The sequence below is a fragment of the Chanodichthys erythropterus genome, chromosome 10 (genome assembly GCF_024489055.1).
Source record: "Chanodichthys erythropterus isolate Z2021 chromosome 10, ASM2448905v1, whole genome shotgun sequence".
Classification (NCBI taxonomy): Eukaryota; Metazoa; Chordata; class Actinopteri; order Cypriniformes; family Xenocyprididae; genus Chanodichthys; species Chanodichthys erythropterus.
Window position 1 is genome coordinate 17,868,368 of NC_090230.1, and position 24,262 is coordinate 17,892,629.

The 24,262-nt window shown below is 37.3% G+C and overlaps 2 protein-coding genes across 4 annotated transcripts; both read right to left on the reverse strand.

The window, feature by feature from the left end:
• Positions 1–1,406: 1,406 nt before the first annotated feature.
• vtg8 (vitellogenin 8) lies at positions 1,407–14,240 on the reverse strand. Its single transcript, XM_067396350.1, has 31 exons — positions 14,201–14,240; positions 13,836–13,987; positions 13,483–13,731; positions 13,247–13,408; positions 12,966–13,113; positions 12,721–12,875; positions 12,462–12,619; positions 12,226–12,391; positions 12,017–12,142; positions 10,696–10,914; positions 10,255–10,472; positions 10,065–10,162; positions 9,834–9,978; positions 9,678–9,774; positions 8,636–8,755; positions 7,382–7,562; positions 6,986–7,202; positions 6,776–6,874; positions 6,456–6,651; positions 6,054–6,305; positions 5,674–5,721; positions 5,366–5,575; positions 5,004–5,137; positions 4,789–4,927; positions 4,581–4,701; positions 4,317–4,500; positions 4,145–4,239; positions 3,846–3,940; positions 3,146–3,311; positions 2,920–3,078; positions 1,407–1,519 (listed from the first exon to the last, which is right to left on the reverse strand). Exons 1-31 carry the CDS (start codon positions 14,238–14,240, stop codon positions 1,407–1,409), a joined length of 4,662 nt encoding a protein of 1,553 aa, XP_067252451.1.
• A 2,380-nt stretch (positions 14,241–16,620) lies between these two features.
• On the reverse strand, positions 16,621–21,444 carry LOC137029188 (uncharacterized). Of its 3 annotated transcripts, none has more exons than XM_067398731.1 (9): positions 21,347–21,444; positions 21,096–21,156; positions 20,467–20,811; positions 20,157–20,381; positions 19,718–20,044; positions 19,353–19,562; positions 18,606–18,693; positions 17,025–17,079; positions 16,621–16,934 (listed from the first exon to the last, which is right to left on the reverse strand). In XM_067398731.1, the coding sequence occupies exons 2-9, from the start codon at positions 21,142–21,144 to the stop codon at positions 16,746–16,748; spliced, it is 1,488 nt and encodes a 495-aa protein (XP_067254832.1). In that variant the 5' UTR covers positions 21,145–21,156; positions 21,347–21,444; the 3' UTR covers positions 16,621–16,745. The 3 variants fall into 3 exon arrangements, with proteins under 3 accessions (XP_067254832.1, XP_067254836.1, XP_067254835.1); XM_067398735.1 differs by having other exon boundaries at positions 21,096–21,199; positions 21,347–21,406; XM_067398734.1 differs by having other exon boundaries at positions 21,096–21,410.
• Positions 21,445–24,262: the final 2,818 nt, after the last annotated feature.

Consider the following 24,262-nt stretch of genomic DNA (forward strand, 5'->3'; position numbering starts at 1 on the left):
TTTGACCTGAATCGCCAAACTCATTTAAAACCCAATCTCTGAATTAAATTTACATTATTGATTATAGCAGTCTTGTGATTCTACAGCAGAAGATACATCTTTTCCAGTATAATCCAAAAGATTTCTTAAAAGTTATTCTAATATAAAAAAAAAAAGTAAGAAATATTAGGCACACACAGACATCAAGAATCAACGTATGAATGTCAACGACGGTGACAAGCAACATATTCTGATCAACAGATCACATTAGAAAACAAGCTACTAAAAAGTCACATAAAAACAACAAAAAATAAAATGGCGAGAATAAAGAAAATTACTAAGACAATTCAGCACATAATTTATTCATGCAGCAATGCATGATGGGACCCATGGATAAATTTTGATCAGGCCCGGCGCCACGAAGGGGCAAAAGGGGGTATTGCCCCCTCAGATCTGATTTGTGCCCCCTCAGTTTCAATTTTTCCCCCATTCACTCCCAATTTTATCCTTTAACGCGTGCGATCACACCGGCTAAATTCAAACCTGCTTTTGTGCTGCTGGCGCTGAGCCAGAGATGGACGCGCTCTGTGCTTTTCATATTTCACAACTATTCAGTGTTTTCAACCACATAATGTTTATTTGAGGTTTCATAAAAATACATTTAAATGAAGTACTAGGCTATATATTAAAAAAGACATATATACTTATAGTTTGTTAAATGCAAACTCCAAACTCTGATATGGAAGCTGAAATAATCCTTTCGATTATAATTTATTTTTGTATTCATATCAGATACATTGCATATGAAACAATAAAGTTTACTCTTTTCTCTCAGTTCACCAGCCACTTACGTTTATGTATTTCAGGAAAAATTTATTTTGTGATGTAAGTCCGACTGATCCTCTGTTATTTATAATGATCATGTTGATAAAACAAAAACATTCACTTCCACATATTTGACAATCGGAATATATCATCTATATATCATGATATAGTTAACAAGTTTGTGAATATTTTAAATAAAAAAGGAAAAACAAAATAAACGCAATAGCCTACTTGTCAGTGAGGCATGATGCGTCGGCAACGGGACATTCTAAAATGCTTAACGTGAAAAACGCTTGACGTGGATTGTAGCCTAGGACAGTGATATTAACAGACCAAACTCACTAAACATCATACTAATAAATACTATGTAGGCCTACAAAATAATCAGATGAGTCCTGAATGATCTCAACGCATTTAATAACACGTTAAGCCTTCCTCCCATAGAAAACCGCTTAAAGTGGCTTAATTTATTGAGCTTGCGCTGATGTGATGTAGTAATGTGATGTAGTTTTAACCCATAAATACATTTTGTTTAGCTAGTATAATTTTTTATTTGTTTAACTGCTTTTTAAAAAAAAAAAAAATGCAATTTTGCTACAGTGTTAAACACACTCCTCTGTACAGTAACAGGCCACATGGGCTTCTGCAGTTTCTATCAGATCTTCAGTCTTCTCATAGTTGCTGCTCAGATTTGCAGAAAGGTTTGATTTTAGATCTGAAACAAAAGCATCAATTGAAATTGTTGCTTCTAAAAAAGAAATCGATGAAATGTTGTATGAAAATCAGAGGTGGGTAATCCAGGGGTCAAAGAGTAAAAGTCCTGCCATATTTTTATTCCACCCACTGAAGCATTAATGAGATAAATAAGTGATTAATTGAGTGATGATTGAGCATTATTGAAGACACCTGATGATAACAAGCAGAATCACCAAAGGAGAAAATCACAATTTTTAAGTTACCATCATCGAGGTCAGGGTTTGTTTTAGTTGAGCTCTTGATCCTTGACTTTTTAATATAAGATTTTGTTTGGGCAGTTTTAACTGCATTAAAACCAACCTGACAAGCAAAGTTAAAAGATGATCAGGTGTTGTTGGTTATGTTTTCTCAAAATCATTATTTGATCTGAATCACTGAACTCATTTAGAGCCCAATCTCTGAGTTAGATTTACATTATAGATTACAGCAGCACTGTGATTCTGCAGAAGATCAGCTTTATCAATACAATCTTTTATTTATTTTATTCTTATAAGAGTTCTGATTAAAAAAAAAAAAGCAGAGCTCATTTAAACACACAGACATTAAGAATCATCCTGTGAATCTCAACAGTGGTGGCCATCATAAAGCATGTTGCAGTGCATTCTGGGTGCCACCAATCAAAATTCATCCATGGCTCCCATCATGCATTGCTGCATGAATAAATTATGTGCTGAATTGTCTTAGTAATTTCATTTATTCTCACTATTAAAATTTTGCTGTTTTTATGTGACTTTTTAGTAGCTTGTTTTCTAATGTTCAGAGTTGATCTGTTGATCAGAATATGTTGCTTGTCACCGTTGTTGAGATTCACAGGCTGATACTTGATGTCTGTGTGTGCCTAATAATCTTTTATTTTATGTGATGAGGACAACTTTTTTTTTTTTTTAAATTGTGTATTGATAAAGCTGATCTTCTGCTGTATAATCACAGTGCTGCTGTAACCAATAATGTCAATCGAACTCAGAGATTGTGCTCTAATGAGTTCAGTGATTCAGATCAAACAATGATTTTGAGAAAACATAACCAACATCTGATCATCTTTTAACTTTGCTTGTCTGGTTGGTTTTAATGCAGTTAAAACTGCCCAAACAAAATCTTATATTTAAACAGTCAAGGATCAAGAGCTCAACTAAAACAAACCCTGACCTCGATGATGGTAACTTAAATTGTGATTTTCTCCTTTGGTGATTCTGCTTGTTATCATCAGGTGTCTTCAATAATGCTCAATCATCACTCAATTAATCACTTATTTATCTCATTAATGCTTCAGTGGGTGTAATAAAAAATGTGGCAGGACTTTTACTCTTTGACCCCTGGATTACCCACCTCTGATGAAAATTAAGTGGATGAAGGTCTTACTAGAAGGCAGGCAGTAGTATCCAACAGTGATATGACTAGTCCTGATTGGCAGACAGCCAGGCAGGCAACGCAACACAGGCTCAACAGAGTAGCATTTGGACTCTTGCCTATCTGACTTCTGCTTCTCCAGTTCCACAGTTTCAAGCTTCATGTGACACTCTGGGGAAGATAATATACAGTAAATGCATTTTATTCGAGTGAATTGTTGTAGCAGTAAAACACTTACGGCCAGCATCATGGCAGCTCTCAGCAGGAAGCACCCATGAGTGAACAAAGCTGACTGAGCTCTTGGTCAGGTATCCACTGGGTGTACGATAATTCTGTACGATTTCTCCATCAGCCATTCCACACAGTCCACAAGTCTGTCCCTTCATCCAGTCCGCAACATAAATCTGCAAAATCGGTGAAACCTCTTTTTATCTTACAATGGACTGAACCACTGCTTCGAAGCTTTACTAATCTTTTGTTTTGAATCAGTGTTTTGAAATAGCCCATCACTAGATATTTTTGAAAAGTCTTTTTTTTTTTTTTTTTTTTTTTTTTTTTTTTGCGCACAAAAAGTTTTTTCATTGCTTTACAATATTAAGGTAGAACCAGTGTAGTCACATGAACTGTTTTAAATATGCATTTAGTATCTTTCTGTATCTTAAGAGGTTCAGTGACATTGCTGGCAACAGATGCCTCACTAAGCCATCGAATTTCCTCAAAAATGTCTTTGTGTTCTGAAGTTGAACGAAGGTCTTACAGTGTAGAACGGCATGAGGGTGAGTAATAAATGACATTATTTTCATTTTTGGGTGAACTAACCCTTTAACACCTTGAGCGCAATGTTTGTAATATCAAATTAAACTGTTAAACTGTGATACCCTAACATAGTTTGTTTAATTCAATGACCCCATATACTGGTCTGTTAAGTTATGTCTTACCTTCCACTGATCAGTGTCACAGTAGACCTCTTGTAGACCATGGCTTGGTGCATAGAGAGCGATGCCTTGACCCTTCTTTTCAATTCGTATGCTTCCTATAAAGAAAAAAACTAAAATTTACAGGAGAACATACCAAGTCTTCCTTCCCAAGGTAGTAACCATCCCATTAAACGTTATATTTAATTGCATAAAATGCATTTCAAATACTTATTTTTCTAATTGCATTTCAAGTCTAAAAAGTGAAATGCTAATGCAAGCAACAGACTTTTATACCAAATTAATGTGGAGAGAACCTCAACCTGTTGGGTGCTGGTATGAAATATTCGTGGTTGGTACTTCAATTCCATTCATTTTAACCTTCATTGCACTGCGCTTGTGGTATATGTTTACATCACTGTTGTGAGAAAAAAAAAATTAATATTGCAGTGAGGTTGCTTTGTGGAACTAGTAATACCAGTAAGCAGGACTTACATGTCTGCCACCTTAATGTTTAGGTCTTCATGCTCAAAGACATTCTCCTTTTTTATTAGGACTATGAATTTATGCTCTGAAGTGCAGTCTTGAACCAAGACTTGGTAGCAGGAAAGTGGAATTACATAGTTGTATATTCTATGGTTGAAAGTAGTCAAGGTGTTTCTGACCTTACTGCATTTAGCTAAACAGTGAGACAAACAAAACATTTAGTGAAGATAAAGATAAAGTCACAAACACGAAAGGCCATTTAACTTTACTAACCTGAACTAGCCTCTATATAAAGGTTTCGAATTATGTTTATGACATCTTCTTCTGGATTGGCCTGGACAGCTTCAAAAGTTAAAGCAATTGGAAGAACCAAGTTTGACTTGGACAAGGTCATCTGCAAATTCACAATTTTTTTTTTTTTTTTTTTTTTAAAGTGCTGTTAGTAAAGGCATAGTGAGTCAGTCATTAGATTGTTGCTTACCGTTGGGGTCTTAATAATGATGTCCAGGGTCCTTTCAGTTGGGACAAGTATGACCAGTTCAATCTGTCTCTCAATGTTTTTTTCATCGCTAATGGCCAATCCAGTCATTTGAGCCGCACCAGGAATGTATTCAGCCAAACTTGAATAGAAAGAAAAAGTATTGACACATTGACATTTATGAAGTGGAACTTTTGCGAAATGGAGAGTAACCAAACCTTTTGGTGATAATTGTGGGCACCTTCTCACACTTCACTTTGAGATAGGCCATAGGACTTGGACCACGGTTGCCAGCCCCTGCGTTGATGGAAATTGCATATTGTTGGCACTCTGCACCCCAGGCTATCCTTGCCTAGATTGAAGAACATTTTATAGGGTTATAGATAGAGTGTCCAGTTCTGCTCCTGGAGGGCCACTATCCTGCAGAGTTTAGCTCCAATCCTTCTTAAAGAAGATAACTAGAAACTACCATTCAAGTGTGTTTAGGCAGGTTGAAGCTAAACTGGCCATCCAGGAGCAGGATTGTACACCCCTAACATAACAAAAGTGGTATCTGAAACCATTTCATGAAATTTCTTACAGCAACTTCTTGCTTGCTCAGCAGGATGCTATTGGCACACATCTTCCAGTTGTCCTTCACTGCAATAGAGACCACAATGATCTGCACTCTTGAGGTGAGCCTGTCCAGGTAAGCAACAAGCTGGTACCCCAACAATTTGCGATCAACTCTCACAACTCGTGCAATGATAGCAAACACTGGAGGAAGTGATTCCCCAAGGAATACAGCCTGCTGCATTGTAAAGACATTTACCAATTAATCTATGTAAAAATCAAATAAATAACTAAAAGGGTTTATCAAAGATTTGCTGATGGGAACTGTCATACCACCTCCTTAACAGGCTTGAAACGTTCACTGTTTTGTCCACTGGAAAGTTCCTAGTGATCCAGAATAAAAAAAATAAAAAAAATTAAGAGTAAAACACTAAAACATTGACTTTAAGAAATAAATGAAAGAAAAAACATCATTTACTAATGTCAGCCACATGCTACACAATTTTAGCCCTAATTTTACGTTGCTGACAGTTGATGAAGATTGCTGTCAAAAACTCAAAATCTGAGGCATTCACATGAGTGACGATCACTGTTTGAATGATCAATGTTGTGATTTGAGAGAAGCGCCGATGTGTCGCCGATACATTAAATATCTAGACATGCCTGGTATCTAAGTCCTGTAGTGTGAATTTACCAGTGTGATAATGAAAACTCACTTTGGACAGATGAGGGTTGGAAGAGCGAACAGAACTGCTGGAACGAATGCTGCGGCTACTGGTGCTTCTAGTGTAAAACAATACATTATGGTTGAAGAACCTGGAGTTATTGTTCCTCTGTCCACCCTCCAGTATTTCCTTCAATTTCTGAAGGACAATCTTGAACTTGGGAGTCTTTGCATCAACAATGTTTATTTCTTTAAGGAGCTTTTTAGCAGCTCTTGGACCCAGTTGGACCTCTAGCTCTAGTCCCTCAACAGCTGGACCATCAGCTGTCAATAAATAAATTATCAGATAAATAATTTTTAATTTTATTACAAACATAATTCTGACGAAACTCTGAAGATGTCATTTGTATAGTTTTTATTTTAGATACTTGCCTCGAGCTATGTTAATATGTACTCCATGCTGTCCAATCATGTTATAAAGGGTGGTGTTTTTGATGAAGTCAGCATTACAGGACATAATCTCCATGCATGCTTTGACTCCAATGTGAGGTACAACAGAACAAAGAGTTCTGTGAACTGGAGTACTTGTCCTCAGTTCAGGTTCCTCGGCAGGTGGCATAACAGATGCCAAATGGTTAACGTTTTCAGATGACTATGTAGGGATAAATAAAACAAATGATTAGAAATTCTCTTTTTTAACACATATATAGCCAAAAAAATCTCTTATTATAGTATCTTACCAAGTCTCCAGGTGAAATCATGGAGGTATGCGTTTCTTGTGAATGTTGCCCAACTACCGCCTTAGGTACAATGGGTGTAATTCTCTCTGCATTGACCTCCTTAATGTTTCTGGTTACTGCCAAAGTTTCAATGCTAGTTTAGGACAAGAAGCATAAAATGCCACTTGAGTTATGAGATGGCGGCAGTGATACAGTGGTGAAATGATACAGACAGTGGTAAAGGACTACTCAAAATATTCCCTACCGTGCAGTCACAGCATGCACTGGAAGTACAATAGGAAAGACCTTTATCTTGAAATTAGCATTTGGGATGTCAAACTTTGCTTCCACTTTTAAAGGAAAACAAGTACTGATCTTTCCTCTGGCCATGGAAGCAGCTTGAATAAAGCCAGTGTTTAGTCCCATTACAGCAAAGGTCTGTAAGGCAATGCTGGGTAAAATTTCAGCGGTTAATTTCACATCTGTCTTCATCAGATGAGCAACACTGATGGTTTCAGTTAGAGGTGGTGTAATAATAGCCTGGACTGGATATGAAGGCAATAAAAAAAAACAACAACTACAGTACATTTTCTGTATGTCATTCTTTGTTAGAAAAGAGACTAACTTCAAATTGATTAATGTGCCTTTGCGACTGTTTTACCCTTCAGATTAGCAGCAGCAACCGCAGCAGTGTACAAACTAAACTCCATGGGTACACCAGCCACTGATGGGAAGATGCGACGCACTTCAGCCACCAGCAGGGGCTTGGCATATTTGAAAGCAATGCCATTCTGCATTGCTTTAAGTGCTTCCCCTGCCAGTTCAGGTATATAGCCTCCAAGCTGTAGATCAAATTGGTAATACTTTATTTTGATGGTCCTCTTTAAATATTCTGTTGACTATAAGTAATGTTGCACCTACATATCAACTAACTCTCATTAAAGTATTAGTAGACTGGTAGGGTTAGGGTTAGTAAAATAATTTGACATGTATTTGCAAAGTTACTTATAATCAGTAGAAGGTCTTTTGGGGACCATCAGAATAAAGTGTTAGCATATATTAAAGGTGCTATAGAGGATGTTTTCGACAACTGAGAAACCAAAGACTGTTAGTGAGTTTTTGAAATGAGCGCATGTGTAAGAACAACCTCCACAGCTCATTTCGAGGGAACGCCTCCCAAAACTTGTGCACGAGTATTGGAACACGAGTGTTTGTTTACCACCGGCATTCGTTGTGTCGTGTTAGTGGATGTCGGACTCACCGCAGGTAACTCATAATCTGCAGTTGTTACTTGACAAGCCAGAGGGCCAATCGTTTACGCGATGATCGTGTAAATGATTGGCTGATGTTTTTAAGGCCCTACCTCGTGCACAGATGATGTATATTAATATTATTCCTTTCAGTGCACCTAATAAATAGTCTTTTATCTGTTAGTAAAGACAGTTTCAAGTAATATTGCAAAAAATGTATAAAACAAAACATCCTCTGTAGCACCTTTAAGCAATCAGTTTACTAATACCTTAATGACTAGTAATTGACAAGTAGGTGCAAAGTTACTTATAGTCAACAGAATGTCTAAAGGGGACCATCAACATAAAATGTTCCCATAAAATTTGATTGTTAGCCCTATGTTGAACATTCTTCTTGAAAGTTTAGGAAAACAATGCAAATCATTTTATATAACAGAGTTTTAGGGTGTGTTCACAGTTGTAGTCTGGTTCTCTTGGTTCTTTTTTGTTCAGACCCCTTTTCAGGGTGCGTTTGGTGCATACCAGGGTTTGGATGGCAGCATTCACACTTATTCAAATAAACCGCACTAACAGAGCAATTGCATCAGAGTTTGTTTTAATCAAATCAAACCTGCCAAGTGGGAACACACCCTTAGTTCATATGAAATTATATTACTACAATAGACCTGTGTTGCCTGTTCAAGAACTGCTTTGCCAACATTTGCAAAAGCGATCTCTTGCCCAAGAAGTTTCACATAGATCGAGCCCAATGGCTGCTTCTTTGGGAGGGCCTTGAATGCTGTTAACTGCAGTAAAACAAATAGACAAAAAATATATATGTAGCTGTTAAGAAACACTGAATAAATTACATCTATAATATCCCAGCTAACAAAAAGGAGTTGTCAGAACGTTTTGTTAACATTCTCTTTAAGTTATGAAAACGTTATTTTGGAATGTTTTCTAAACGTTCAAAACGTCCAGTTTTTTTAATGTATCAAGAATGTTTTTTCTTGGTTTATGTGAATGTTAGAGGAACATTCCATTCTATCAATTTGGAAATGTTATGAAAACGTTATTTTCTGAACGTTCAAAACCACCTGCTCCGCTAGAAATGTTACATTCCCAGAACATTCTCAAAACATCCCCACTGGTGTTAAGGACGTTGTCTAATAATGTTCCCAGAATGTTCAGAGATGGTCACGATTTGGAGTTCTTTTAAGGTTTGGGGGATGTTATTTGGCGGACATTCACAGAACATTTAGGGAACCATATATATATATATATATATATATATATATATATATATATATATATATATATTTTTTTTTTTTTTTTTTTTTTAAAAAACATCCCTGCTGTCCTCATCAAAAAAGTCAATTAATAAAAGCATCTGCTCAAACAAAAACTAATTTTTCTTAAATGTCTTACAAAAGACAAAAAAACAACAGCATATGCATGCGCTATGTAACTGCTGTATCACTGCATTATCACTCAACATTATGAGAACATCAGTCAAGTACAAATAACATGGTAGAACGTTCCAACAATGTTGTTCTAAGAATGTTTCCTCTCAACGTTATAAGAATGTATTTTAACTATGAAAACATTATAAGAATGTTCTTGAAACATTATTTTAGAAATGTTTTTTTTCTAACATTTACAAAACTTTAACATAACGTTAGTGAAAGTTAGAGAAACGTTCCCTGTTAGCTGGGATGCCACACTTACAGCCTTGAGCACTTGTTTCATCCTTGGCTGCATTTCATCTTTCAGAAATGGAGATTTCAGAAGAGCCTCCTGAATTCCATCAGTTCTGATGCCAACCTGAAAGAATTAGGTACAGTATGGGTTTTAAGAAATTAATGAGAAGAACTGAGAAGAATTGCATCTTCATAGCTACTCACCTCAATCACATCAGTGGCAGCTCCAGCAAGGTAAGCACGTGCTTTAGCTACAACAGCTCTGGGCAGTACAGTGGCGACATCATTGATGATGAAAGCACTACCAACAGCACCAACCATGAGACGAGCTAAACAATAAAACTAATCAGTAAGTTTTCAGAGGAAAACATCTCCTGGCATGCAACACCATTGGAGATCAACAGAACTTTCTTACGCTCATAACCATCCAAGAAAATTGCTTTGCTGTAAAGAAAGCTAAGTTTGTCCAGTTTTGGGCTTAGTATCCTGATGGCAACATTGCAGGCCGCAGCACTGAAAAACACAGGGGAGGATTGTAGATGTTGAAGATTTATACATCTATATGTTGAAAAATATTGCAGTATACTTTTTTAGTGTAAACTCACATTAGAGCAAACTCAGGAGATGTGCTCCTTGTCAAGGCTTTCATGTGAGAGTACACAAGACTGGCCACCTGTAGATTTGGTTCCTTCGAAAGAGCACGTGCAAGAGTAATAACCAGACCCATGCCTGGTTTTGTCTCAAAAAGCACAATCCATGAGACCATGCGCAGCTCTGGGTGGAGATCTTTGTTCACAAAAATCTGCAGAACTACATTCTGGACCTGAAATGCAAAGCAAAATACATATAGTAACTCAGTGTTTCTCAACTCCAGTCTTGAGGACCCAACTCCCAAAATGTTTTAAATGTCTCATTAATTAAAACACTTGATTCAACTTAGTTTATTAGTGTGCTAAATAGGGAGACATTGTGTCTCGAGTCCCAGGGACTGGAGTTGATCCCATTTGATCAGTATGACAAAGCATGACTCAAAATATCTGACTAACCAGTTTTGGTTCCTTTTTTGCAACAGCCTTTAGAGCCAAAACGGCACCCACTTGAACTCTCAATGGAAAATTAGGTATTTGGTTCCCAAATAATGGTAGAAACTTTGTGATGTATTTAATGCTAGCAGGGTGACCAGCGTTGCCCAGTACTTTCAGAATCAATGTGATCTCTGCAATGTCAGTCTCTGCAGTCACCTCAGTGACAATCTCATGGATGGGCTAAAAGAAAAAGAGCATGTTGTCCACATATCCACACATACAGTTAAGCAAATCATTTAAAACTGGGATGTGCATCTTCAGTCACTGTCCTGCAGAGTTTATCTCCAACCCTGATAAAAAAAAAAACTCACCTGCCTGTAGCTTTCTAGTAATCCTGAAGTCATTAATAAGCTTGTTAAGGTGTGTTTGCTTAACCCTTTCGCACGTAAGTTTCAAATATTCTGTCTGACCTCCCAGCGTGAGTTTTTTAAGGTGTCCGTTATTTAGAACGTATCACTTTATGGTTTCCATGGTGACGCGTCATTGCTTGTTATGTGGCACACCGCAGCACTGTTTGAATGATGATCTGCTTTCATTTAATTTTTCCTTTTCTATTCAAAATATTCACAAATTTGTTAACTATAGCATGAAATATCTAATATTCCGATTGCCAAATATGTGCAAGTGGATGTGTTTTGCAGTTTAAACACCTTTATAACGATCATGTTAGTTGAGCCATATGAGCAATGGGCGCCGCCATGTTAGTTTGCACCGCGCAGAGAATCGGATCTGTTGGATTTACAACCCGTGAATTTATCCACTTCTTCCGAAATACATGAAAGTAAGTGTGCCGGTGAACTGGGGAAGAATAGAGTAAGCTTTTAAGTTACTTTCACAATGCGTATCTGATATGAATTAAACGTGTTGTCAAGTTATACTGGAAAGGGTTGTTATTTACGCTTCTAGACATCATTGTGTATTTTACAAACTCTAAATATATTGTTTTGTTAGTACCCATGTGTATTTAAATGTCTGAAACCTGAAATGAACATTATTTGGTTGAAAACACTGCATATATGTGATATAGAAAAGCGCTGCGTGTGTCAGTCTCTGGTTTAGCGCCAGTTAAAGCGCGCACACACATTTGAATTTGGCAGTTGATCACGTAATGCACTGAACGTTCTAAATCACACCGGTGTGATCGTACGCTCCTGGGGCCAGCCAAGACTGATCACACCGGTGTGATCGTACGCGTCAAAGGGTTAAGGTTGAAGCTAAACACTGCAGGACAGTGGCTCTTCAGGACCGAAATTGCCCATCCCTGATCTAGAATCTTCTTTACCTTCAAAATCTCCACTGGGCATTCAAGAGCACCACCGCAGTACCTGTTAATCATTGTCCCATAGCCAAGCATAGCAACATCACGTAGAACTGGTGTTTCTTGAACTTTGTGACTCAAAGCCAGACCCTTTGGTGGTTTAAGGAACAAGTTCAGACATGCTAAATAATGAGTTTAAGATTGAGTCAATCTTCAGATATGAGTGTACGCACAGAGTACATCTTGATGGTGTCCAAATTAGCAGTGACCATGTGCACAGCGGCCAGAAGGACCTGAGTGAACTCAGGGATGGAAAGTTCATCTGCCAAGATGATCTTCTTGATGAATTTTAAAGCAGCTAGGGTGCCAACTGCAGGAACAGCATCTAAGATCCATTTCCTTAGAGAAGTAAAGATGAGAGACAATTTGCAAGTAGATTTTTCGGACTGTTAAATTAATATTGGTGTACCTGAAATTTGGTCTGGTTTTGAATTGAGACCAGATTCCCTCAACAGCATCCGCACTCGCAAATCGCATAAGCTGAATGAGCTGAATATATTTCAAAGGAACATCTTCATGGACTTCTTCCAGTTTTTTGGTTGCCAGATGATTCAGAGCATCTACTATCTAAATGCATACCAGTCAAACAAAAAAGAGACAGTTACTATTAAGAAAAACTCAAACTCATTAAATGAAAAATTACAATAATAACATGAATATGTTCTCACTTGAGCCTGTGGATTACTGATTCTCATGAGCTGAATTGGACTCCAGAGAGTCTCAGTGCTAAATTCATATTGTAAAGATCCACGGGCTAAATATTCAGCACTGATTGGAATTATGGGGGATGCCATAATCTCCAGAAAGGTCCAGGTTTGTCTGAAATATTGAAAATAAAACTAGGTTAACACACAAAAAAATAAACCCAGATATAATTAAATCAGAATGAGAATGCATGAAGAAATGTCTTGCCTAGTTTCCATCTGGGTAGCATCACCAATCTCATAATGAGGTGTAAACTGATGAATCTCTTGAACTGTTGCTTCAGTAAACACAACACCAGTTGTAGTTGGCTTCATGGTGTAGCTATAGGTTGCAACTCCAGAGAGACTCTTTTCCCTCTGTCCAATGATATATAGAAGAAACACACCTATGTTTATAATTTTCAGGTCACAAACCCCCATATCTTTATGGACCCCCAGCTGAAAACCCACAAACTAAAGTACCGATAGGAAAAGAAGTTTTTGACCTGACCTGTTGACATTCAATGCACTTTTCAATGTAAGTCAAGCCAACATCCTTCATTATCCTCTCTTGGCAAAGGGTAAGATCCCTGGACTTAGTGATGATGGTGTGGTTGTTTTCTTCATCTTCACTAATCAGATACTGGGTCTCGCAAATACCTTGAACTCCATCCTTATCAGAAAGAAGACTCAGCTCAATCTAGCTCAATATTATTGCTAATTAAACTTAATTTCAGTGAATCTAACCTCTTGAACCTCATAGATGTTCTGGGTCTTCTTGAGGTTGAGCTGAAGGATGTTCAGAATTCCTCTGTGCAGGTTGATGACGGTAGTTGGGACCACAGAAGGGGTGAATATCCTTCCAACCTTACCATTGGTGTACTCAAACTTAATAGGAATCTGAAGCTGAGCAGACAGTTCTGAGGTGAGCTTAGAAGTGACAAAAGTATCTGTGGGCCAAATACCACTGTACTCAAACAGCTGAGGTTTCGAGAGCTGAAACGAATGGGGAAACTTTGAGCTTCTTTTCAATTATATGTGGGCAGTAAGAGAACAAATCTCCATGAAGGCATTCAAGTCTGGCATAAAAGTTCTGGTACCTTAAGAAAGAATGCATTCTCAGCTGCAGCACTAATTAAAACCTTGCTGTTGATCTTAATGCCAGCTCTGGCCAGACCTTCCTGGTAAAGACCACTAAAGAGCAAAGCCTCATATTTGTACACATAGGTCCCGGTGCCTGCCAAATCAGGGACTAAAAGTGCAAAAAAAGCATTTTACATAATACACATACATACTGTAGAAAAGTATCCTTTTGTTACTAGTAAAATTAGATTAATTACTTACAAAGATTCACATGTTGACTTGCTGAAATATCATCAAAAGAGTAATATTCAGCAATATTCAATGGTATGCTATGATATGCATGTAAATGATGTAATTTAAAACAGCACTGCAGGTTACTTACCCACAAGGGCTATAGTCAAGGCCATTAGAACAGTTCTCATGGTCAGCGGTTGTGCAAAAACACCATGTCAGTTTTAAAGTCAAGCTTTTGCTGGCCAAATACTGATCTCAAAATGTATGATTAACCAGTTGTTTAGCAGAACCAACCGGTTGTGTTTCTACTCCTGCCAGCTGCCAGCTTATTGGTCAACATGGCAATCCAGTGTGTGTTTGTATCTATACTCTCTCTCTCTCTCTCTCTCTCTACATATATATATATATATATATATATATATATATATAGATAGATAGATAGATAGATAGATAGATAAGCAGCTGAGTTTACATATACAGTTGTACATCAAGGTTACAACATACAATACTAAATCCAGCATAAATACAACCAGTTAAAAAAACACTTACACACTATTAATTCACTCTCAAGGTCATAGTAACCTTTTAAAATTACTATAGGAAACCAATTTTTTAGCTTTATCGCAGTCTGGAGAAGATTCCAATCTGAGGTGGCGGCATATTTAAAGGGGTCATATAATGGCACTTTTACAAGATGTAAAATAAGTCTCTGATGTCCAAGTGTGTATGTGAAATTTAAGCTCAAAATACCCCACAGATCATTTTTATAGCTTGTTAAATTTGTCACTTTTTGTGGGTGAGCAAAAACGCTCAATTTTTGTGTGTCCCTTTAAATGCAAATGAGCTGCTGCTCTCAAGAAGAGGCAAAGTCCCTTTAAGAAATTTCACTCGGCAGCCATGTTTGAAATGCCTCTCGGGTATCCTGGGCATCCATGCAGCTCCTTTAAATGGGTAAACATCAAATTCTCCAAAGTTGTTTGCCAAGCTTTCGATAAAATTTCATATTTGAAATCACCAATGAATTCTGGCAACAAATGTCTCATAATTTTTTTTACATACGCTCGAATCATGACAAAAAAACCCTGTATTTTTTAGGCTGGATCAAGCTAATGCGCGCGCAGACCTAAATCTCTCGCATCTCTTGTGCCTCATTTCGGAGGGGCGCGTCTTACTGTTTCTATCCGCTTGTTAAGTCATGACGTAAAGAACACTGTTTCCGGGTCCAAGCCTCGACTCACTTCACTTGAGAATGCCATCGACGGTCGTTTATGAGCGCTATTTATTCATATTAAACATCAATCATTTAAAAAAGTTAAACATTTTAAATACTTACAGTCTACACAACAGTCTCCGTGCTCACAGCGTCACAGACATTAATATTTTAACGATTTATAAAAGATGAATCATTGTCTGGCCATCTGGAATTTTGGTATGGAGATAAAGGTTATGATTTTAATTTTTTTGTAGTATTACACCACATCGCGTGTGTATATTAGCACCATTTGTTGTTTTCTTGTGGTATGAGAGCCGGATGCGCTGCCGCGTGACGTCAGACTTAACAACCGAATAGAAACCTGTGCATCTAACGGCCGCTACAGTGACGCAATGACTTTACCAGTCAGCGATTGGCTCTTATTTAGAAGGCGGGACTTATTCCGCCATATTGCGCGTTACACTTTCTCCCATTCAAAACAATACGAGTGACACGTCTTGTGTTATTCTATTGTCTATGGAAGATGGTGAAGTTTCAAGAGTTTGTGTTAGCTTAGCTGCTCCGATTACCTCATGCAGAAAATGTCAGAAACTGTTCAGATTTTTTTTGTTCAAACCAGAGTCTGACAATGAGGGAGAGACTCAGGAAGAAGCGACATGTTTCTGAATGGTTAGTGGATAAATTTATGTAGCTGATGTGGAGTTAACTATCTTAAAGTCATTGATTAGCATATTCTGTCATGATAATCTACAAATCGCTCATATTGGAACTGTTGTAAGATCCTACAGAGTCAGAGAATATATACTGCATGAAGATAGAACAGGTATAGTTTAGTTTAGTTTAATTACATTATATCTTATGTTGTCATCTTGCTTTTATGACATGCTATTGCATTTGCGTTATGTACTGTATTACAATAACATGGCATCACCCCTTTGTTACATATTCCCAGGGGCAGAGTTTATGTAAATTTTAGGGTTTGTGATGTCACTAACCCAGAAGAAGTTGTTGTAGTCCCTACCAGCCGTTTGTTGTAGTCCTAAAACAGAGAATTCTTTAAAAGAAAATATCTCCCTTTGCTTTGAACTTTGAGCATCATAACTTTGTAGATGTTGTTTATGTTCAAACAGCTACATTACACACTGACTAGCTCAGTTCTAACAAAGGGCATACAAAGAGATTTTATATATATATATATATATATATATATATATATATATATATATATATATATATATATATATATATATATATAAATAAAGTGATGACTGACTGACTGAACATTATCCCGCCTATTAGATGGCTGCTTCCCAAAAAATAAATGAATGGACATGAAATATTGATTTGAGCTCTAATTGTTTTATTATGTGTTGAGAGAGAGTGCAAAGTGATACATGAAAAAGAAATCTATTGCTGGTGACAATATATTACATATCCCAAATGCAATAATATGATAAGCTCACTAGAGCGCAACAGTGTGCTATTTGAACATGACAGTGGCATAGTGGACAGCCTCTGGTTCTGTGGCATCTGTTTCACATACAGCTGTAGGGATTGAAGATGTGTCTCTTGTTTTAAAACTAATGCTGGAATAATTAATATCTTGATTGTAGGCATCTGCTTTCTGAGTGAGGTCAGAGGATGCAGGGATATTAGTCACCGAGTCATACTGGTGGGGGAAACACAATAAGTAAAGTAAGAAAAGTTAACTTTCTAAATAAATGTGTGTAAAATTAAATTTAGTGTTAGCCATTCTCACCAGCACCTCCTCCTTTTCAACCCTGTGGGGTTTAAACAAGGTACACCTTCTCCTCCTTAAAGTAACACAACCATTTATATAGTATACAGGGGTCCAATTTTAATTAAAAAATATATTACAAATTATGTTAAGATTATATTTATATATTATCAAATTGTATTAAATTATTTCACAATTTGAGTCAACATTTTTTAACAGATTTCATTTCATTTGTGACAAAATAGTGCAGAATCCTTAATATCACGGAAAGTAGGGACACAAGTCGGTTCTGGGGCATTTTGAGTTATTCACAGATTCTGAAAGTGTAGTCTCCAAGCTTTCCAACGATGTGTAACACATGACAATATTTGGAGAAGTTGTGGCCATTTGAAGGTAGGCACTCAAGAAAGCTCTATAGGGAGAAAAATGCCTCTAAAGTTGCAGTTCTCACCTGTTCTCACCTGCTGGGAGTGACAATAGGGCTCATTTACATCTCATTTAGATAAGCCATACCCCCTGTAAAGCTGCATGGACCGCATACTATTAATAATAAAGGATACTAACTGAACTAGCAGAGGCCAGAGATCGCTAACTATGGCTATTCAAAACACTTTTCAAGACAATAAATACACGATTGAGACGATGAATGCATGTCTGTGAATGGCTCTCTTTTCATACAGATTACATAAACACAGAAGGTTTGTTTTTGATTTGACTTACACGATTTAAAACTTGACATTTCAACGTTTTTTCAGACATAAGTATAATTTTTTTGTGTTTAGTATTTACTAAGTTACAGTTCATTTTCTGAGAACTATCAGATTGGACTTCGTTCAGAGGGAGACGAGAGATCACGCATCATGTTAGTTTTCTTTATTTTTCAAAAAGCACAACATTTTGTTTTTACTCTGAGTGTACACAAATAAAAGAAGACATTCTATAGTTTCAATTGATATATTACTTATGTCTCTATGACAAAAAATGACAGAGTATTTTAAGTCTGTTTTGCTGCAATGTGAAAAAAATCCTGCAAAATGCGCCGGCGCGTTACCCGACTCCAGAGAGGTAATGTCTTACTATGCTGCTTTCATTGTCGCTCAGATCGTCTTCAGAATCAGTGAGCGCTTGTTCATAAGCATCCGGCTTGTCGAAGAAGTACTTCAAAACATTTTACATAACATAACGGCCACGGTTCTTCATTGAATTTTGATATCAGCTAGAGCCGGCCAGAGCGCTGCATAGTAAGTAGCCACGCTTCCCAGAATGGAAATACACACAGAAAATGACACGCCCCTACTGCATCCTAGAATCTCCGAAAAACAAGCCCATTTCAACCTCAAAATGTACGCTTTTAAATATACCAATACTGCTATCTCAAACATTGAAAGGCTTCTTCATGATCTCAACTAACAGATTCTGCAAAAAAACCGAAAATCACCAATTTTGAAAAAAAAAAATGCTTCTTTCTCATTTTGCTCGAGAGTTGTGCTGCCGACTTGTGTCCCTGGTTTCCGTGAAGGGTCACATTTCTGTTCACTTTATCTTATAATTTTCTGTTTTAGGTTTTTCAAAATCCTACAACTTAAAACAAAATTAACTGACCTATACCACAGGACTCCTATGAGTGCGAGAGTCAAAAACACACACAGTACGACTGCAGTGATTCGTAGTGCTGTGCTCTCCTCTCGGTCTGTAAGCAGAAATTAATAGATCTGTTGCAATCATTTCACACTAGGGCTCTGTTTACAACTGGTAATAAGATGAGTTTTGGTTGATCGGATCACAAATGGATGATGCTAAATACAGGTGTAAACGGGGTCTAAATCGTTTTGAGATTGTCTACTTTTGACCACTTCCAGAGAAAGTCGAAAACTCATTCGACTGGATTGCTTTTGTAGTGTAGCCACAAAAGACTGCCTACTCTACACCAACTGACCTAATATGTAGAAGCATGCTAGCCAGATGGGATTTAAACTTTGTCGGCTGAAGACCCAAGTTTGATTTGAAGACGAAAAATGTGCCAAGCATTCGGTGTGGTCTTGCGGCTGTCAGAGCAGAAACTAAAGCTGTGGCTCCTGGTGTGTTTTTCACATTCATATGTAAATTGCACAAGCTTATTTCATTCATTAGATTGAAAGATCTGAAAAAACCCATACATTTACCCAACCATAGACCCTCCCCTCAAAGAAATCAGGACAGAAATGGTTGAAAGTGGACAAAAGAGACTGATTAAAACACCAGGTGTACGGGAATGTGTTTTCCTCATCTACTCGTGATCCAATTGACAAAAAAGCATCTTGATATGTGGAAACAGTGCCTAAAGCACATGTATCATGAGAGATGTGTTACCTCCTACAGCACAGGAATACTCTTGAAGCTCTTCATCGCTGACTGAGTTCAGGTACAGCTTGTTGTCTTTAGTGAATCCATCCGTTACCTGCCGTCCGTTCTTGTACCAGATGTAAGTGTGTTTGTCGTTCAGAGTGCATTTAGTTGAACAGATTAATATCACTTCCTGTCCCTCTGATATAATGTTTGTGCTGTGTTTCACCATCGTATCTGAAAAAAGTATTTCAAGCTGGTCCTAACATTGATTAACATTGATTTTGATATAGAAAACAAAACCTCTATAAAATGGAGTCATAGACTTAATGTAGCAAATTGTCTTTAAATCTTCTCATTAAAATATTATCAAATTCATCATGATCAGTTACCTGTCACAGTAAGAATGACTCCAGGTGATCCAGAGTATTTTCCTCCTGTTGTGTCAGTGATGATCCTGAATCGATATTCTCCAGAGTCGTTCATCTTGAGCTCTTTGATTCTCAGTGTGTTCCCCACATACTCCACACGACCAGCAAACTCATGTTTCTCACGCAGATCCTTGAAGTCACCAGGTGTACCGTAATGCCAGAATGTTTTATTTACAGTATAACCAGAGGGATGTGAGTATGTGCAGGAAATGTCTACTGTTGATCCCATCAAAGCACAGACTCTTCTAGAGGTGTAAGTCACATCCCAGCAGAGATCCTTAGAAATACCTGAAAGAGACACAGATTAACATGTAAAACTCACACTTACTTTAAAACTTGTTTAAATGTACACATGGATGAACAAACAGTTCCATCATTGTGTGAATTATTTGACACTCACACAGAGAAGAGAAACGATGTGTTTGATCAGGAGTGCAGGAATAGCTGACAGCATCTCTGTTCGGTAACCGATAAATGTTGCGAGACCCTGTACTTGTGAAATACTGTCCATCCTTCATCCAGTAATAATAATACCAATCTCCAGAGGTGCAGGAAGAATCACAGGTCAGTTTTACTCTCTGATCTCTCGGGTCTGTAGATGCAGGATTCATCCTCACCTGCAGGTCTGAATTAAAGTAAAAATAAAGAAACACTTCATCACATGACAAATGAAAACAGCTGAACTGACCAGAATCTAGATTCATTTTCACCTGTGACTGTTAGATTGACAGCGACTGAGCCGAGACGTTTAACTCCATCCTTCATGAACATGAGCTGATATTCTCCAGAGTCTCTCTCTCTCAGGTCTGAAATTATGAGCTCTGATCGGTAACTACCAATGATTGGCTTTACTCTTCCTGAGTAGTCTGAGTCTAAAGTCAAATCTTCAGGTTTGCTGTTGTTTCTCCAGTTTGGACTTTGTTTTTGGCTGAACCAGAACACAGTTTTGATGTTGATGTAGGAGTAAGAGCACTTCAGTGTCACCTGAGACCCCTTCACAGCACAAATACTCTCTTGGCTACAGGTCACAGGCTGGACGTCCAATGTTATGAAGCCTGAACAAGAAAACATTTCATTATTGAGATGAAGTTTGCATACAGAGGACAGATTCTCTATTGTCACAATCACCAATCTGCTGCTCACACCCATCCAACCATTGCCAAAAAGTCAATCTTAAGCTTACTTGACTGACATTCAGACCTATGACTTTAAGTTTATTGAGTAAAAACAGATATAATTATCAACATATCAACAATCCCTTTTGGAATGTGAAAGATAATAATTAGTGCCACATTTAATTAAAACATGACAGAGCAGAATCAGACATCAATGCTCAAACCTGGAATGTGCAGCAGCAGCAGGATCAGAGGAGAGAGTCTGGAGTTCATGTTCTTCACTTTCTGTAAATTCAGATATTAAATGAAAGACACAGAGCTGCTCGTCCTGAAAAAGACACTGACTGAGTTTCACTGAGACACACTTGAAGGGTCCTTACAGTCAGAATCATGAACACAGTAACACACTTCAGAAAGTCATGCTTAAAATTATGTTTTAATGTAATGTTTAAATGCAATGAAAGTTTAGATTTACCCAAATTGCATGTTGCTGTTATTCTCTGATGTTAGGTGTTGTTTTTACTGTCTGTTTTAGAAGCTGTGAAGACAAACACTCTGCTGATCTTATTTCCTTCCCTTTTCTTACAAACAGAAATAGTGAAAGGAGATGTTTAGGCTTCAAAAAATGATTAGTCAAACTCAACTCAGGAAGTCCGTATTAGCCACTATGTTGCATGTGGTTAATCAGTTTAAATGAATTAAACCTTGGGTTTTGTTTTCTGTTTTTAAGTAATATAAAATAAAAAAAATCTAAATAGACAAAACATGTATTTATAAATATTCCAGAACCACATATATTAAAGGCAAATATTATTTCATAATTTTTCCTGAAATAACTTAGAGAATCTTAAGTTTAAGGAAACACACTCATTTGTATATTTATTTCAGTTGCATTATCAAATGCCCTTTTATTTATTTTTATAGGCACAGAATTATAGGATACATTTATGCTGCACTCAATAACCAACAGTATGAATCTTAGATGACAGAATGTTACGTGATGGTGATTTTCTCTGGCCTACAGTAAATATAAAAAGCTGAACATTGATAAGAATGTCTTATATTTTAAGAGCAGCACAAAAACTCAAAGGTCAACAGAGATACAAAATGAAGACAGCAGAGGCCTGTACCATGAAGCCAGATTAGCTGGTTAGCCAGGTAAGTTTCAGATTAGTTTACTCCAATCCTGGGTTTTAGGTACCATGAAAGTGACTTGGCTTTTTAGCTGTGTTCATCACCATAGTAACTTACGCTGCACAGCTAACCTGCTCCAGGGCACGTTATGTTCTGGGTAAAAGATCTCAATACGAAATTGGGCCAATCAGATGTGAGCAAATCGACACTGACACACTCAACACAATAAAGTCACTCCCCCAGTTTCTCTTCCTCCAAATTAAAGGTCACTATATAGTAAAAAAAATAAAAAATAAAAAAAAATCAACAATAAAATTGTCTGGCGTCAATGTTAATTAGAATTATTTTATGATTTATAAAATTATTATATGATTTATATTATTATTAATCCATTACACAAGCAATTTTAGTTTAACAGTTATTATTAAGCATAGTTTAAATGAATATTAATATATACAGATCATGTGTAATATAAATAAGCTGTAAATAAACTTTAAAAAATTGACTACATGTGACCGTACATATTTGAATCTCTTTCGCTATATATTGTCAACTATACAAACTAACTTCACAAGGTTCATTTGCACTGACATTTATTTTATTTGTTATCTTTCATGGAAAAGTATTTTCTTTAATGTAAATGCATTCAATTCTTCATTTACTTTGATCTGTTAATCTTCAGCAAAAGAGTTTTGAATCGCACTGGCTCTCGCAGAAGTGATTCACATTTTCTCTCTGTTACAAGACATGTGATTGGCTGTTTGCCACTGATGTCACACATTCATGTGCAGGCGCTCCACAAACTCAGGATCAAAACCTGAGTTGACAGAGAAAGTTGATGATCAGCATCATGGTACCAACAAAGCCAGACTGGAGTGGTTTGGTTTTGTAAACTCGAAACTAATCCTATAACCCTGAGTTTGTTCAATTACCATCATGGTACAGGCCCCAGGTGTAGTTCAAAACAAAACCTTTAATGACCAAGATCTTCATCCACTGCGCCACATTCAGCTAGACCTGCTGCCAAAGACACAGACCAAGATGAGAGTGACAGACAAATTTATATACCATCTCCAAACTGTAATCCTCTCAGGACATGGTACTGATGATGCCTTTATTTCCCTGGCTAGTAGATGATACTACAGTATGTACACGGGTAAACACAAATCACTGAAGCAATGTGTTATGAACTGCACAGGGACTTGATGGTAGAGGATCCAGTTTATTGAAGGAAAATCCACAATCGATTTAGTCAAACAGTCCAAACAATTAAGTCCAAGGAGCAGGCAAAAACAGTAATCCATGAATGACAGGCAAAAGAGCACAAACAAACAAACAAACGGCCCAAGGGCTGAGAGATGCAGTACTTACAGACATGCAAGACCTAGCAAAGAGTGACTGAATTAACCAGGTTTATATAGGCAGAAACCTGAATGTAATCAGTGATGAAACCAGGTAGAGGATGATGGGAGATGAAGTCCTTGAGGAAGTGACAACAGTCTGTGATGGAGTGCCCTCTGGTGTCAATTACAGGCACAGCTGGGGACTGTGACATAATGAAGTCTAGCAAACTGTTTAAACAGGTCTTTGATTTGCATTGCTTGGTCTTGAACTATTAGAACACAAAGAGGACACAGTTTTTTCCTGCTTATTAACATTTTTATTGATTTTGCTGTTTTCCACACTAAGTGAAGTTCACAACGTAATTTCGGGAGGAGTGAACCCATCTAATCTTTCAATTAGTGAAACTCAAACATAATCTCAAGAGGAGGGAACCCTAATCTTTCAATTACATCCAGAGCATATAAGCAGCTACTCACCCTGCTCTGGCATCAGTTGTTTCGATATCCCTCCACCTCCCCAACTCCACTACATAAATTAGGCATCTCATCTATCATACTCCTCTTCCATGCACTAGTAGTCCCTGGGGGGTATATCCAAGCTCGAGTTGAAGCTGCTTTCTCGAGCCCCTCCACAGCAGACAGCAAGCCAAATAAGCTTAACCTTATTAGCTTAAAGATTTTATGAGGAAACGAACTCGTGAAAAGCCCTTTTACATCAAGAACGATTACCATAAGGTTTAAAACTTTCTAAGAGAACAGAGTCCTCACCACAACAATAACAACAATGACTTGGAGAAAATATAGTTATTACTTTTTCCATCTGATAAATATAGAAAACATTGGCAACCAATTAAAATCCATCTGACTTTATAGTGTACACTGATTTGCTCTTGTCCCAAATAGCACACTTCATG